This window comes from Apteryx mantelli, chromosome 4 (genome assembly GCF_036417845.1).
Source record: "Apteryx mantelli isolate bAptMan1 chromosome 4, bAptMan1.hap1, whole genome shotgun sequence".
NCBI classification, from domain to species: domain Eukaryota; kingdom Metazoa; phylum Chordata; class Aves; order Apterygiformes; family Apterygidae; genus Apteryx; species Apteryx mantelli.
Window position 1 is genome coordinate 62,888,842 of NC_089981.1, and position 18,137 is coordinate 62,906,978.

General features: G+C 35.3%; 1 protein-coding gene across 1 annotated transcript in view; it reads left to right on the forward strand.

Annotated features, from left to right (window-relative positions):
- Positions 1-14,098, forward strand: part of TTC6 (tetratricopeptide repeat domain 6) — a 64,701-nt gene extending 50,603 nt beyond the window's left edge. The window contains 8 exon segments of the mRNA XM_013940882.2: positions 202-315; positions 2,393-2,512; positions 4,874-4,947; positions 6,897-7,107; positions 9,908-10,060; positions 10,255-10,425; positions 11,916-12,141; positions 12,602-14,098. Coding sequence (XP_013796336.2) covers positions 202-315; positions 2,393-2,512; positions 4,874-4,947; positions 6,897-7,107; positions 9,908-10,060; positions 10,255-10,425; positions 11,916-12,141; positions 12,602-12,738 — 1,206 coding nt within the window. The 3' untranslated portion in view covers positions 12,739-14,098.
- The last annotated feature ends 4,039 nt before the right edge of the window (positions 14,099-18,137 follow it).

An 18,137-nucleotide genomic window follows, 5' to 3' on the forward strand; every position in this document is an offset into this window, starting at 1 on the left:
TTCTACAGAAGTGTTCCCACTGAAAAGGACTGCAGTAACTAGTCCATAGTGAACGTCATGAAATAGTAGGATGTTTTCCAGTGCTGATGAATAAACAAAAATATAAAACTATGAAATTAAATTTCACAATAGGCTATTATTTAAGGAAGAATATGTAGTGCTGTGAACTATAATTTATACAAAGTGTTTTTGCATGTGCAGGCATACAAAGTTGCAATTGAAGATCTTTCCAAAACTATTGACCTTAACAAATCCTGCATTTTGGCTTATTATAACAGAGCAGTTTGTTATCATCAAATAAAGGATTTCAGAAAGGTACGGTATTCATTTTTTCAACATCACATGATTACTCAATTGTTCATAATAGCTGTTATTGACAATTAATCAGAATTTCTGATCTCTTGCAATCTCTTCCTGAATGATTGAGATGTTCAGGAAATTGTTTTCAAGAATTAGCTTTTTTTTTTTTTTTTTGTCTTTACAGTCATATTAATTACCCTTTGATATCCCTTGAAAAATCTAAGGACTAGATCCAGGAGAAGACTATATCAGAATTGCGATTTGATGTACATACAATCCCCATTCACATATTTCAGCTTCTGTTGACTTGCTAGTCAACTGTCCCTAAATGTTTTTGCTTCCTAGCTTTATTGTATGCCAAAGGCACAAGAGGACACACACAGGCACAGCACAGCTTTGGGCTGTGAAGAAGAGCATGCTGAGTTATCTTTTTCATGAGGCCTGTTTTCAGAGGTCAGACTAATTCTCAAGTATATGAGTTCAGATGTCTCAAGTCAAATCGTGACCTTGGGCAAGGACCTTGTGGTTAATTGAGCAAGAATGATGCAGACAGATAAAGAAAAATAGGAGATTGCAGTAAATGAAATTAAAACCTTAAGATGGGAAAATGATAGTTCCTCCATGGATAAGGTACTATAAGTCATTCTTAATCACTCTTCAGAGAAGCCAGTTCAAGTCCTGTCACTGGATACTGCTGAGAAGGGTCTGGCTCAGTCTTCTTTACTCCCTCCCATCAAATATTTATATACGTTGATAAGATCCCCCCTGAGCCTTCTCTTCTCCAAGTTAAACAGTCCCAGCTCTCTCTACTTCTCTTATGACAGATGATCCAAGCCACTAATCATCTTTGTGGCTCTTTGCTGGACTCTCTAGCAGCATGTCTACATCTTGCTTGTACTGGGAAGCCCAGGACTGGACACAGCACTCCAGATATGGCCTCACCAGTGCTGAGTAGAAGGGAAGGATTGCCTCCCTTGACGTGCTGGCAATGCTTGTCCTAGTGCAGCCCAGTAAGCTGCCGGCCTTCTTTGCTGCAAGGGCACATTGCTGGCTCACGTCCAGCTTGTTGTCCACCAGGACCCCCAGGTCCTTCTCTGCAAAGCTGCTCTCCAGCCAGTCTGCCCCTAGCCTGTACTGGTGCATGAGATCATTCCTCCCCAGGGGCAGGACTTCACACTTCCCTTTGTTGAACTTCATGAGGTTCCTAACCACCCATTTTTCCAGCCTGTCAAGGTCCCTCTGAACAGCAATGCAATGATCTGGTGTAAGTATGAGGGAAGTAGCAGAAAAAGTGTAGTGCAGTATATTATTCACACAAGAAATCTATCAGATTTAACAAGAACTGGATTGTTTTCTGTAAAGCTGATTCTAGTTTTCAAAGTGGCAAGAAATAGGACTTCCCTTAAGTGGCTAGTATATGGAATATTGCTGTCAAAAACCCTTTTGTGATGTTAGCCCTAAACTGTTCAATTATTCTGTATTATACTGTGTGAGTTCATTCTTCAAGTGAAAAAAACCCCACAAAACTATAACTTCTTCAGATCAAGCATTGTTTGAATACTGTTCAGTTTTAATAAACATGTGAATTGAGGCTTTTCCAGTCTACGCTTGACCAAAGCTTAGTTAATACAGCTAGTTCTTAGATTTTTCAATAATAATATATTATATTAATGATATTTAATTTAAAAAGTTCTTTACTTTGATATTAAATCCTGATTAATGGATTTAGAACCATTAAAAAACAAAGTTTTAAATAAAAATGTGGACATAACATTTAGCTGTAGGAGAAATTAAATTTTATTTCTAACTCTGAAATGTATGTAACTACAAAAAAGTTTTAATTATGTCAGTATTTAATATATTTGTATTTTCTTTGCTATTGTACTCTGGAAATGGGTATATATGTAATCATAGAGGGCTCCAAATACAGTTAGATCAATCTGCAAACAGTGAAACATTGTCATAGTCAAACTGAAGTCAGTGCATATGCACATGATTTGTAGGAATTTGAAAGTTTGTGTTTTAATTTCTAAAGTATCATTGCATCCCCCTGAATAAGTTATTGCTTAAAATACATATTATGTTTTTGTAGGCTTTGAAAGATTATGGAGTTCTTCTTCTGCTTGAATTGAGTAAGGAAATAGTTTTTAAAGTGTTAATTAATCGTGGACTGCTCTACGTGGAACTTGGTGATTATGCTAATGCATGTGAGGTACTGAGTCCTTCTTTGTTTACAGGAAACTTGGACTTTTTCTGTCAATTATAATCCATTGCTGATATGAAGACCAATCTGCTGGTTTCTGTTTTCTTCTGAAGTAGTCTGTGCCCAGTTCTTATTTGCTTAACACCTAATGGCGCTCTGGCAGCGAAGAGTACAAATAAACTGCAGTTTTACTTGTTTTACAACAATTTTATACGGCTAGAGTTAAGCATGGGAGTTGAACAAAATTTAATAAGCAAGAACCTGATTTTTCTTCTTTTTTAATCTTGAAGTCATTTATGTTGAGTCCAAATGCACACGAACTCATAGCAGAAACCTGTGTAAATGGAGGGTTCTGATTAAGTGGGCTTGTTCTGTGTGTGTGTGTGTGTGTGTGTGTGCGCGCGTGCGCACACGCAAATGCCCATTTTTGTTGAAAGGGAAGGAAGGTAAAACCCTGAGTTAGTTTTCTTAAATGTAAGAAAAAAGTATGTGATCCTGAAACTGACTCGCAATGTAGGCAACTCTTTCACTGACTGGGACTCCATCTGGTATAGCAATAGTAAGCTAGAAACCTAACAGTGCTAAACATCACTCTTTCAAACATATGTTTTTTCTTATTTTTGAAATTTAAATAATTTACATTTTTTAAAAATTTTGAATTTTTCTTTCCTTTAAAGCAAGGGTTTTTTTCTTAGTATAGCTGAGAAAAATGGAGGCATTTGTTGCCTCCATTGTGGACTAATAACTTTAAACTTTGATATCTTTGTTATGTGATACCAAGAATTTCAGCATAGGCAGTCTAAAAATAGAGTAATACTTCTTATTTCCAAATATAGATTGAAAAATGAATATGAATCCCGTTCCAGTGACCCATAAACATCCCATTGGAAATACATACCAAAAGCCCTTTGCAGCTGATAGACCCTGCATAGAAATAAATGAAATAGAGCTATTGCTTTATTCATCTCTCTTATGCTTCAAGGATGCAATTGATCAGAATAGTTCAGATAAGAGACTGAGATGATGCAAGCTGATGCATAAGGGCAGTAAAAGGACACTGGGGAATTGTGATAATGGGGCAGAACCAGCAGAATCGGCAAACAGTTCTTTGAATGGATTGTAGAGAAGACAAATTTGCAAAATGGTAGTTGAACAACAGACACAAAAACATTATAGCTAATTTAAAGAAAGAAACAAGGATTTATAAATATGCTTGAGAATGTCTTGTATGCCAATCAGTTTTGTTAATATGTTATTGCAAGAAGTATGTCTGAATACTTCTTGTTGAATTAGGATATAATTGTTTAAGCATAGATTCATGCTAATTGAGTTGAGTATATTCCAGTATGAATTGGGTGCACTGGAAGAAACAGGAAAAAGTATGATTTAGTCTACAGAAAAACTGAATTGCTAAATGGAGGTGCCTGTCCTGGTTGATTCTGTGAAGTGTGGGGTTAACCTCTCAGGGTAGCACCTTTGGTTAAAGTAAACCAAACCTAGTTTTTGGAACTGTGATCCTGCTTTTGCTTTGCTCTATATACAGAGCAGAGTGAATAGTTTAAATTGCACGTACGAAGAATTGTCTTAGCTTTGTTGGGAATTCTTTGAAAGGCTTTGGTGGATTGAAGCAGTGTGTCTCAGTAGTTTTTCAGAGGCAGACCTATTATTTTATGATATTAATTTGAACAAGGAAAAATTGATTTTGTAGCTGTAATTCAGTGGATGCATCAGCTAAACTGCTCCTACTACATACTGATTGCTTTCCCATGCAGAGACCTAAAGTGCTTCCTTATTCATAATTGAAATGTTTCTGTCTGATTTTTAAAAGCACCTGTACACTTTTTTCAGTTGAACTACATGTATCAAAATCGCATACATTTTGACAAATGTTCTGAATGTTAGTAAAAGGAAAAGTTAAAAGTCTTGAAAACAGTGATTTATAATAAAAGCCCTATTATGAAAGTAACTAGATAATTTTATTACTGGAACAGTTTTATTGAAATTGCATATAGTTAAATATGTTTTCAATATGTATATTTAAAAATAACAATTTAGGTAAAGTGTTTCTATTAAAAACAAACAAACAATACCTTTTTGGAAAGTTTTATTTCTGGAAATGATGCCTCTGGTTTCCTGGGAAATACTATGATCTTACATAATTTGAAAGATTTTATTCTATCAAAATCTTGGACATTAAGTATGAAAACAATTTTTACAGTTTAATACATTTCCTGTTCTCCTGAAAGTATAATGTAGTGTCAGAAGTCATCTCCCTTTTCGTATAAAAATATAAAGTTGTTTTCCTAAAAACATAATTTTAGGTGAAGTGAAACAATACAAATTTATATGTTTTAATGTCTTTCTTTTCAGGACTTCAAAGTAGCAACATTGCATAGTCCGTTTGATAGCCAGATCTTCCAAGCTATTGGAATCTGCTATCACAGGTAAGATAGGTAGTTTTGTTTGATGCAGAGTAGGGACAGGGAGCAATTGCTGAACTTGATGCTCCAGTTCAGCACGTTGAAAACTGGATATTGAGCACATTGAGAACTGGAAGAAGGGTGAGTGGCTAAGAGGAATGGAAAAAAGAATAAATTATGTATTTTTCAAGTTTAACAACTTAAAATTAAAATCCCCTTTCTGGAGCTTCTGTTATCCAGCAACTATATGTTCATGGCAGAATCAGAAGGAAATAGGGCAATAAAATAGATCCAAGAGAATGACTGAAGAACAAAGAATTATGAGAGGTAAGCAGAGACATAAATCCCCACCCTTGAAGGGGATTGGAAGTAATATAAAGTTGTGTTAGTTTGTTCAGAAATAGTTAGGATGCAGTTTCTGATTAGATCTGCACTTTGTGCTTTAAAGCAAAGCAAAAGCCTCAGTGGTTTTCCTTGCATGAATTTTTTATTTTGACATTCTGAAGTATAGTTTCATCAAAATGAAATTTATTCTGAGAGATTAAAGTAAATCTGTTAAGTCATTAAAATAGATACAATGTGGAAGAATTAAGCACATCAGTATTTTAGTCTACTTATCATAGTGACAGCTGGAGTCCATAGATGATCGTCTTGCGAAATAGTAACTAAGCTATTAAAATTTCATTTATATCAATGTGTCAGTTTAGTTTATATCTATTTTATTCTAGAGTTCCTCTGTCATCTATCACTGCAGAACCCTGTTGCTGCTAAGGCAGTGTGGGGATGGATGTATTTAGGATTTTAGCATCAAAATTCTTGTGTTAGTATGCCTGTTGTCTCACAGTGTCTGTATGGTGCAGAACTAACATAGTAACGCTGAGTCCTGTTTCTAAGAAGAGGACATACAGTTTTGGTGCTTCTGTCTAAATAATTCTCAACTGTCAAAAGGGGTCACTGGTAACCACACAGCTCAGCTACAGCCCATTTTAAGATGCATTTGGGATCCATTCCACAACCTCTTAAGTTTATGACTGCCCATCTACATGATTGGCATGGTGTCCTAATTTGTTTTGGTGACAAGTGCTGTGCTTAAAAAAAGCTTTTGGTTTATAACCCTTAAAATTTTATGTTAGCCAAATCTATTTAATCTTTCTCCCTTTGCTAAAGAAATCAAGCTGTGCTACAGGTAGAATCTGGATATTTAGCTTATATTCAAACACCATCTTATCTTCCAGTATCTTATTGATTAAATGACTTTGTACTTTGACATATTAAAATTTTTGCTTTATATGTGAAGATATCTACTAGCATTCATTGGCATTTAACTTGTTTAATGCTTTTTATTCCTTGCTGGTATACCCTAAATGTGTTAAGTTTTGTGTCTTTATCTAAGGACAGAATTCTACAGTTGGCCTACTCTTAGATCAGAATGGTCTATGCCTGAATATCAGTTGTTTTTACCCTGCAAGGTTATCATAGTTTGGATATGCTCAAGAGCTGATATGAGAAAAAAACAGAGAAAAGGCTTATATTAGAAGTAAATTATTTATGGCTGAAACAGCTGTGTCTGAACAGACTAACAAAAAAGCATATAGGGTCATGACATTTAGACAGCATGAATGACTCGGTTAAAGTCTACATTAGAATCTGCTGAGTACCAATGTTGAAGAAGTAAAATCTTGGCCCAGCAAAAGTTAATGAGACTTGCTGTTTTCTTCATTGGGCCAAGGATTTCAAACTGAATTTTGCAAGATCTTAGACCAACTGCCTTCACTGTTCTAATAAACATTAGAGAGCACATAGAGAAAGCAAAACTAAGGAAAGAAAAAGTTTTGTCAATCAGTAAGAATTAAGCTGTTTTCTGAGATAATGATGTGGTAGTACTTGCTGATCATTCATAAGTTGAGAATCTTGTTTATAAAAATGGTAAAAAGGTAAACAGAGCTAATAGTCATTAATATCTCCATTTTTAGACTTAATGAGTTTGAAGAAGCTGTGAGATCATTTAACCAGGTTCTCAAACTAGATCCCATTTCTGTGGATGCCTATGTTGGAAGAGGAAATTCATACATGGAAAACAGACATGAGCCTGATCGTAAACAAGCGCAGAAAGACTTCTTGAAAGCACTTCACCTGAATCCAAAGTTTGTGAAAGCCAGAATTTGCTTAGGATACAACTTGCAGGTAACACCAAAATTCATTGTAAGTAATATGCATAATCAAAGAAAATAACATTAATTTTGTATGTATAAATTTATAAAATATAAAATGTCTAAGGGATCAACAGGATAAAGTAATCCATATGCTTAATGTAGATCTTACGGGGTCTCCTTTCTTTTTAAATAAATGAGTAGACCATTATTCTCTTTTCACATTTGTGCCCAATCTTGTTGGAGATTTGCTCTTGAATAATGACATATCAAGTAGCCTTACACTCATTTGATTCACATATATGGTGCTCTGATCAACTAAGTACTGTGATTTTTTTGTGTGTATGAGCTATTTATTGAAATAAAAAGTGGTCAAAGTGTTGACAAATCTATGTAAAAAAAAATTACAAAATACAATGCTAACAAATCTGTTAAAATCCCTTGGAAAATGACATGTGTATAATGATCTCTGAAAACTACTTAACTACATTCAAAAATGAACAGTACTGCATTAGTAGGGGGGTATGTGATATGATTTGACAGTTTTTTTTTTCTCCATGTCTTGATTCCTATAATTTTCCTACCTGCTTGTCTGAAATGTCTTGAATTGTGAATGTTGTTGTGAATTAATTTTTGCCAGTGAGGCACTAATGTTAGTGACCTGTGTTGGGTCATCTTGGGTAGGTTTCATGCAAATTTACTTTTACAGCTTTGCCAATGCACTTGAATTCTAGTCAATGCTTTTGCAGTGCTTTATGAAGTACTAAGTAATAGGAAAAACCTACAGTGACTACCTTGGTGAGTAACAGGATATAGGTAGGAATTAGACATCTCAGGTGCAGGGTGCAGCCCGGAAAGCTAGTATTGTGGTATGTGCTTAATTTCTGAGGTGCCTAAAACTCACTTGATGCCTTTTCTTTAGCCTGATTGTGTCTTTGGAGCTTAAATGTAAGCTCCATGTGGAGAAGTATTTTGGTGTAGGGAACTAGATGCTTAGCCTTCCCCTTAGCTTAATCAATCCATAAATTAGGTAAAGTGTTTACATTTTACCTCCGGTCCCAAAGGCCTGACTCACCCAGAATTTATCACTTTTTTGACAGTGCAACATCCTTCATGAAGTATAGTATGCCAAAGTTCCGTTTGAATGTACAGGGAAAGTACTTATCTTTTGCATAGCAGCAGGAGAGGTTCCTGAGGACTCTAAAAGCAAATATCACTCCTATTTTCAAAAAGGATGATCTGGGGAACTACAAGACAGACAGCCTTACCTTGATCCCTGGGTAGGTGATGGAGCAAATAATTCTGGAAACCATTTTCAAACACATGAAGGACAAGAAAGTGATCAGTAGTAGTCAGCATGGATTTATGAAGGCAAAATCACTTTTAACCAGCATGAGAGCCTTCTATGATGAGATGACTAGCTTGGTGGATGAGGGAAGAACAGTGGATGTTGTTTATCTCAAATTTGGCAAAGCCTTCAACACTGTCTCTCATAAAATCCTCATGGATGAGCTGATAAAGTACAAGTTAGATAAGTAGACAGTGAAGTGGATTGAAAACTGCTTGAACTGCTGGTCTCAAAGGGTCATGATCAGTGGCGTGAAGTCCAGCTGGAGGCCAGTCACTAGTGAAAGTACCTCAGGGTTGATACTGGGTTCAATAATGTTTGACATCTTCATTAATGATCTGGATGATATGAGAATGCATCCTCAGCAAGTCTGCAGATGATACAAAGCTGAGAGGAGCGGTTGATACACCAGACGGTTGTGCCACCATTCAGAGGGACCTTGACAGGCTGGAAAAATGGGTGGTTAGGAACCTCATGAAGTTCAACAAAGGGAAGTGTGAAGTCCCGCCCCTGGGGAGGAATGATCTCATGCACCAGTACAGGCTAGGGGCAGACTGGCTGGAGAGCAGCTTTGCAGAGAAGGACCTGGGGGTCCTGGTGGACAACAAGCTGGACGTGAGCCAGCAATGTGCCCTTGCAGCAAAGAAGGCCGGCAGCTTACTGGGCTGCACTAGGACAAGCATTGCCAGCACGTCAAGGGAGGCAATCCTTCCCTTCTACTCAGCACTGGTGAGGCCATATCTGGAGTGCTGTGTCCAGTCCTGGGCTTCCCAGTACAAGCAAGATGTAGACATGCTGCTAGAGAGTCCAGCAAAGAGCCACAAAGATGATTAGTGGCTTGGATCATCTGTCATAAGAGAAGTAGAGAGAGCTGGGACTGTTTAACTTGGAGAAGAGAAGGCTCAGGGGGGATCTTATCAATGTATATAAATATTTGATGGGAGGGAGTAAAGAAGACTGAGCCAGACTCTTCTCAGCAGTATCCAGTGACAGGACAAGAGGCAATGGGCACAATTTGAAATACAAGAAGTTCCATGTAAGCATCAGAAAAAACTTTTTTACTGTGAGGGTGATTGAACACTGGAAAAGCTTGCTCAGAGTTTGTGGAGTTTCCATACTTGGAGATATTCAAAATGCGACTGGATACAGTCCTGAGCAGCCTGCTCTAGACCCTGTTTTGAGCAGTAAGGTTGTACTACATGATCTCTGGAGTTCCCTTCCAACCTCAACCGTTCTATGATTCTGTGCTAGAGAAGATGTAATACTTGTAGCTAAAGCAGTTGTAGCAGATACATATTTGCAAGGAGAATGGGTATTGCACAATTAACAAGGTATTTGAATGCATTTTTTTCTGTATTTTAGTTAAGTGCATTTGTAAATATAAACATGCTTACATTTTCTGCTGTAAATTTTTAAATGGGGCCCTTAGTATGTTGTTTGGCATTTCATATATTTATTATTGTGGACATACTGCAATTCATTTTAGGCCCTTGGAAAGTTTCAAAAAGCTTGGAACCAATTTACAATTGCTATTGACATTGATCCAAAATGCCCTGCTGCATATGATGGACGAGCTTCAGTCTGTCTTCAGATGGGCGAAACTTTTGCTGCATTTCAAGATACAAATGCTGCGTTAAAGGTAAATGTTAGCTTAAAGTGATTTTACTAAAATGAACCTGTTGTTATAAAGCCAGCCAACACTGTATATGAATAGTCGACAATTTGTATTAGAAGGTGCAATTGCATTTTTAATGACTGTATCTTTGAGAAACAAAGTTACTGTAAAAGTGTGAACTTTCCCTAAATAAACATGTATTTATTACTGTTTTTCAGCTCACTACCACTGCTCCGCTGCTAACAAATCAGGGTGTTATCAATCAGTTTATGGGATACCTATCCTGTGCCATGAGAGACTATCAACATGCAATTTCTGTTGACCCTGACTATGCCTTAGCCTATTTCAATGCAGGAAATATCTACTTCCGTAACTGACAGTTTTCACAGGTAAGTCTCTCTATACCATCTTCAGAACTGTTTTCCTTGACTCTTGTATAAATACTGTCGGTACCAAGCTAAATATATTAACTTGAACTTTTCTTTCATTGAATTTCATAGTTTTTGTCCTCTAAAGAGAGATGAATTAATCTGTAGCAATTATTAACAAATGATTGTCCTAATACTGGACATTTTATTATTGATATGAGTGAACTGAAATTCACGACAGCTATGATAAACATTTCAAAAATCTGTAAATAATTGAGGTACCTAAATTCTCCTGTTTTTTCAGTAAAACCAACCAACGTAAGTCTCATAGTTGCCCTGTAAAATATGGCAAATAGAGACTAAATAACTTGCCCAGATTCCCTACAGCACCATGAGAAGAGAATGAAAAGAATCTCCTGCTGATAGGCTTAAACCGAGAAGCTGGATCTTTCTCCTGTTGCCACAGTAATTTCAGTTTTAAATCACCTCATTCTGCTGAAATACAGTAGGGATCTTCAAATACAGAAAAGCTGGATACTGAAATTCCTCTTGCACAGAGACTTTGAAAATTGCTTGAAGGCAAGGCCCATTTATCTCTCTCTGTCTGAGGAGGCCCCAGCATGATTTATCCTTTGGTCTTCCTGTCACACTTCCTGGGCATAGGCTCAGTATTATTTTTTTATTTGGTTGGGACTTTGTGGTCCAGCAGCTATGGAAACCCAGGACTGGTGCTGATGCTTCAGCACATTTCATCTACTCAAATTAATTCTCTCCCAGATTTGCATCTGTAAGCACTTCAGCTTGCAGTTCATGTATTGAGGTGTTCATTATTTACACGCTTGGCAAAAGATTATAAATGTAGATAATTTGTACTCCATACAGCAAAAGAAATAGGTATATGTAAGAAAACGATTTAATGTTCTGGTATGTTTCTCTGAGTCAGACTCCTTGGTGCTCTTGGGTATTAGTTAGACTTGGATCGGAAATCCCTCAGGAGTCCAAGGTCAGTGCTCTGCATATGGCTTCTCCTGTGATCATGTAGTTTCTTTTTCTTCTGCATCTAGTATCGTTCTTCCATGACTGGTCTTCCAGAGGCTGTTCTTCCTCTTTCTTCTGCTTCTCTGGTTCCTTACTCTGCTCGCAGAGGCTGTCTGATTATGAAGATGTTCAAGACGAGGCGTTGCATTATAAATTCATATTCTAGCTTAATTCAAATTGACTTTAGTGCATAGGTCATTTCTTCTGTGCTATAATTATGATTCAGTATAAGCTGATACTCTCCTGCTTTTTTCAAAAATCTGTCTGGGTGTTGATAGTATATTGACCTATTTGTGGATAGACATGCTGGTGCTGTGCCTCTCTCTTCTATGCACAAAGAACATTAAGCAGAACAAGTAAAGACTTAGGAACATAAACAACTTTAAAAAACAAACCAGAATTTCTAATTTGTACATAAACCATTTCCCCAAATTTTAACAGTGTATTTTATCTTCAATTCATGTATTTTGTAGGCCTATTGCTATTATTCCAAGGCATTAGAACTTGACCCAAGAAACAAATCTGCTGTTATGAATCGTGCTATTACAAATACATTATTAAAAAATATTAAAGAAGCAAAGGAAGACTTTGAGAAGGCAGTTTGCCTCTGTCCATTCTCTGCAGCAGTGTATTTTAACAGGGCAAATTTCTATAACGGATTAAAGCAATATGAGCTAGCTGAGAAAGACATTTCAACAGGTAATCTTTATTTACCAGGTATGATTACATTTGGTAGCATACTAACAATTATGATAACAAATTACTTGGCTTTATTTCATAGTTCAGAAAGTAGGTGTTTATTTTTGTTAGTATATTTTCTAGTTACTTTGAGAAGATATTATGATGTTATTAAAAAAAGGAAGTTAAAGTAAATATGCTGTTACTACAAGGAAAGTGTAGTTTCTGCTGTTGGGGCAAAATTGAAGTGGGGTTCATAAATTACATCAAAAAGGAAAAAAAATCTGAAGCATAAATATTATTACAGAGTTGCCTACTTCTTGGTGTAAAGTTAATTAGTTTGATCTCTGTTTTCTCTTGTGAAAGCATGTTTGAAAAAGATTTTGGGCATTGACATGAGCTTTTTTCTGGTACATGCTTATCTTTATAATCATATAATAATGTAAAAAATACCTAAATTTCTATTTCTTATTTTTTACAGCATTGTCAATTCAGCCCAATGATGCCTTGATGTATAAATTTAGAGCTGATATTCGTGGTAAACTGGGTTTCAGGAAGGAAGCTGTGGATGACTACAAACAAGCAATCAGCATTCAAGAACAGATTAATTCCATGTGAAAAGATGTCAGTTCTAATACCATGTGGCTTCTATTTACAGATTTCTCAGATTTGCAGTTAAAAAGATTTTCTTCCATGCAAGAAAAATTAATAATCTATCGTCATTCTTATATATTCTATATGCATTTTATTTTCCTAAATGCACCTTATTCAGTGCAAAACTGACCAGAGTTATTTAAGAACAGAATACTGCATTTAATTTTTATGAGCGTTAGGTCATTCTTTACTGTTGAGGCCAAGAGAAAATTGATTGTGTCATGTGGAAAATGAAGGAGAGATGAGAGGAATTTATAAACAAAAGGCCTCAACCATACTGGTTATAAAAGAAGGAGAAAGACTAAATCTCCCCAAATACAAATGCTTACAGTGATGGTAATTGATAGGTATATATCACCTGGACCATCTGGGAAGTAACAGTTCTAAGATGACTGTCAAATATGGGTGACTGCCAACCAAGTCTCACTTTCTTCCTGATCCTCCTTCTACACCTTTTCGCAAGATTTCCTATTCCCTCCCACTCATATCATAGAGCAAAGCCATTGTTCAAGGTATATTTGTTGCAATGTGTGAGAACTACTCCAGCAATTGAAATTTGAGAAGCACATGCTTTGGTTTGAGAGTAAAAAGATGAAGTTATTTGCTTCTGCTTAAATATATTACACTTTGTCTGTTTGATGGGACAGGTAAAAATGTATAAATGATAGATCACAATTTTGTGTTCTAAGCTATAGGAATGAGCTTGAGGAACAAGTTTCAGCTGGCTTTATCATGATTACTCATCTAAACCTGGAGATTGAAATGTGAATTTGCATGACCAAAATTAAAAAAAATCAGTCCCTATCCTTGTATTAAATTAAAACCATCAAATGTGTCCTAGCTCCGGTTGTAATGTACAGTTGTTATCTTGTCTTGAGCCAGGTCCTCACATAGTGTGTTAGGATAGCATAAGGATGAAGCAAAATAGATGTCTTTTTGTCTCAGAAAAGAGAAGAAGAAGCAATCTTAAATTCTCATCCAGAATGGGAAAAGTCCTGTGGTTTCAGAAGATGGGAAGATTTTTACAGGTATAAATGGCACTTCAGTGCCTAATCCCAGTGATATAGGAATTAGATATGTAACCTCTGTTTAGGCTTAGATGTAAAATGTTATCAATTTTCCTCTTGAAAGGGGAAAAAGGAAAAAGTGAGGGGGACCTTCAGAACAATAAAGCTAACACACACTGATCTGTGCCTGTAACTGCATAATCTTCTGTATGTGGAATAATCCCTAGATAGCAGAGAATAATTTGCAATAGAATCGGAAGTAATTAATCTAATTCATATGAAGTGATTATCTAAGAATCTTATAGGTCCATTTAATTTTATAACTGACCTTTTTTGTATTCTTTGACAGTTATAAGTGATTTTTTTCATTTATGTGCTATTGAGAAGAAAGTAAAAAATGTCATTTCTTTGTCTCAAAGAATTGCATTTTATTTTCTCCGACTGCTTAACAAATTGCTATACACTATTTCTATATAATACCTTTTCTTGCATGCCTATGCAATGTATGTTTAGCCCATGTGACAGATAGTGACTGGAATTTTAGCTTTGTTCTGGTATCTAAATTTTTGCATTTGTAATATCCCATTGCATTGTAAAAGTTCCTATGACTGTAACCTTATGATATTTGGAATGAAAAAATTACTGTGGAAAGAAAATTCAGAATATCATAGCTAAGGAGCAGATAACTCAGTAAAGCATTTGACTCCATCCCTACTCTCCTTGATTCTCCTCTTATCTTGCTGTTTAATAATATCCAGCATGATGAGGTTTTGCACTTAGAAGATCTGTCATAATATGATTGACTGGAACAGATACATCATAGTTAAGATCTATAAAAGTTAGAAATAGCTGTTCCAAAAATACTCCCTATTTATTTGTTGTTATAAAATATAAAATATAAAAACTAAATTAAAATATTTATAGAGGTTGTAGGATGTTATATATTAATATTTCTTTCTAGTATTATACATTAAAGCATTACTTACTAGAAATCTATTTGGCATGACAGTTTTTCTTAAAAACAAATTAGAATGTGTGACCATGGGAAGATCAAAAAGCAATTTCTGCTTTTCTGTTCTCCAGTAATTTGCGATAATATATTGCTAGCAATAGCCTTTAGAAGTTTTAGTTTTACCACACTTCATAACTGCAGTAGGAGAAATCCTGGTAGACTGCAATAGGGAGAAATTCTTTGTGACTGTTACAGAATTAAAGCACCAGAATAACTATGTCAGGTCTGATTAAACCATTGTAATTGCACATCTTCCTGTAATGAGTTTTAGTCTTCAGAGGTTTTACTTTTGTGTCTTCCATGTTGACCATTCTGCTAGTAAAACTAAGTTTGTGAAGCCCAAGGATGACTTTATAATAAGTTTATTGTTATTCCCCTCTTGTTCCATTTGTTTATTGTTATTCCCCTCTTGTTCCATTTCCTTCTTTGTTTTCCTCATTTTGGGGCATCATGACATAGCCAAGTGGATTAGCTTTAATGGACAAAGTATAAGTATACATATATCTATATTTCCATGCGTGATTACCTTTGTTGATGCAATTTGAAGTTATTTACTAATTTCCTGTATATACACACATTCTAAGTTTGCTTGCAAGATGGTGTCAGTGTCATGCACGCATATGGTATTTTTGTTCCCTTTCTGCTTCCCCACATTCCTCTTTCAGTGCTGTTTTATATTTTCTGAAGAATTGTTTATTGATGAAATTGCTAAATTATGCATGATTCTATGGCCTTTTCCTTTCTTTGACCTCCTTATGAATTACTTGCTGATGGGTTATGAGTCTAGTGATACCCTCATCATGTATAGTGCATCATCAAAGTTAAATCAGAATGAAGAGAGGTCAAACCTTTCCTCTGGATCCTTTTCTTGCACTATTCACAGTAGGTTTCTTTAGTTTAACTTCTTTTGAATGTCAAACAGAAATGGACACTTAAAAGTTTTTATCTTTACGTTTAAAAACTGAGCCCAAATACAATCAGTTACGACTCAGTGTTGATGCAGTGATTTGATGTAAATAATATGGGCTTTTGTCATCTCTCTTCTGCTTGTTGTAATTTTTTTTATTATGGTTAGTGTAGATTTATTTTTCCTAATGCTTAAAACCTGAATATTTATTAATTCTATGGTTGGCTGAATGGAGGACTGATTTTAGAGCTTTTTGGCTATTACACAATGCTAGGAAATGCGTGGTGTTCCATTCTATTTCCAATTTCATCATTTAGCATTACTCTCATTAGCAATTCAGGGATTGTGTTAGATGCTTTTTAAAGCAAAATGGGAGGTGGATGGAGAAGTTGCTTGCACAACAGAACATGAAAATTTCAAGTTGCATCATCAAAACTTGCAGCTTTCTTGGGAAAATAGATTATTGGCGCTTTTATTTTTCTTCAGCTCTTTCTTTTAAATTTCCTAGAGGAAATTTTGTATTTTCTAAAGGTTTTTAAAAGTCAGTGGAAATATTTTGTAGAACAGCAATTCTTTTATAAATTAGACTAATAGAGTCATTAGTGACTCTAAGAATCATTGTTCCACCAATAAATTGCAATTGTATTTTGCAGGCTGAATGATAGCACTGGAACTTCCCTGTTGGGAGGGATTGTGATGGATTTTGGTATTCTGAACTTTGTCCAACGTGGTATGGGATAGGTTACTCTCAAGTTACTTTCATTGCTACTAGTAGGTCCAGTAAATTTTCATACTGTGAATTATCAAAGTAATTTTGCTTCACAAACTCAGTTTAAGAGAAGCTCTTGTCCCTTGCTATGTGATAGTATTAGTTCTTTCTGGATTTAAAAACTATTCATCTAAGCTTCATTTTATCTGTATCTCCCTTCTTTTCATTCTCTCTTACTAAAAAAATCTATTTGATTGATAGACAGTAGCTAAAAGCCAGACTTACTAAAAAGTCTCAGCTGCATTCTAGTGTGGAAACCATTGCTTTACATCAAGAAAGGCAAAATATGTAAGCAACAGCACCTCTCTCTTGCTTCATATCACATTTGTCAGTGTAACACTTTAAAGATTGCACTACTTGTTCCCCATCAAGATTGAGTTTACTAATCACCTGTGACATCAGTGTTCTCATTTATGTCTTTCAATATTCAGAATGACAAATCTATATATGAGTTTTAATCTTCAATGTACTTAATATATTTTAAAATTAGTAATTGTTCCAAGTAACAAATACTGTTTCAAGGAAATTAGATATTGCTTTAGAAATATGGTAATTGTGATGGTAAGTGGCCCTTGGAAAAAATACAAAAACAAAACAATACAAAAAAAACCCCAAAATACAGCACAGCTGTTTATTGAGAAAGGAGGGCAGAGAAACAAAGGTATCTTAATTCTATTTTATGAATGCCAGTCAAACAAAATTTACAGATTTTTTAAAAAAAGTTTCTTCAAGACTGATTCCATCTATAGTAATGCAATTTCATAGTAATATTTAACTGTTATAATCAAACTGGGTAAAGAATTTGATGTTATAACTGAAACAGATCTTCACCATGTAAACATAGTTCTGTGTCTCTAAAGGAGTGAGTCACCTGTTTTATTCCTCCTTCTTTTACTCCTCTTTCTTCCACCTTAAAATACTGATAATAGATGTATTACAGGAAAATAGGTAATATTGTTTGTTTAGTAGAGGTTGACATTGGATGACTTGGGAGGAAGCCATAAAAACAAGGACCAAAGAGAATGTTTTCATTTGGCTCCCAATAAGTGAATAGGAAGTTATGAGTAATCTCTCACAGAACAGTAAGTTACAAATATACATGTTTCAGCTGAAGCATTAAAATATTCTCTTTCAATATTTTAAAATTTAGATCTTTTTGGATGGAATGCACCATGAAAAGAGTGCTAAAACAGATCTTTCACTACCTCCATTGAAAAATTAAACAAAGTGGTACTTTTTAAAATAAAGTGGGAAACTATTTTATTTATAAGCTTAGGGAAGTGATTTTGTTTTTCATTTGCTTTGTAGTGGACCTTTGTCTGAAGTTACTGATCAGGCCTTAATTTCTGATCGCACTAAATCTAATGTACTTTATAACTCAAGTCAGAAAAAAATTTCAGTAATGGTAGCGTATTTCCAGTTTAATCACAAAATCTGTGGTGGGAATGTGGGAATCAGTGGCTCAGTAGGCTGTGAGCAAATTTTGCATTTTGGTTTTTCACAAACTAGAAATGACAAATGTTGGCTTGTTTTCCAGTGCCTCCAAGGTCTCTGTCTTTGTAAAATAAGTAGATAAAAGTTCATTTTAAAATGATCTTTTAAAATTCTTGCTGAAAAATATTTAGGTTCACCTTCAAGTTAGCATGAACAAGGTGTACATACCTGCTT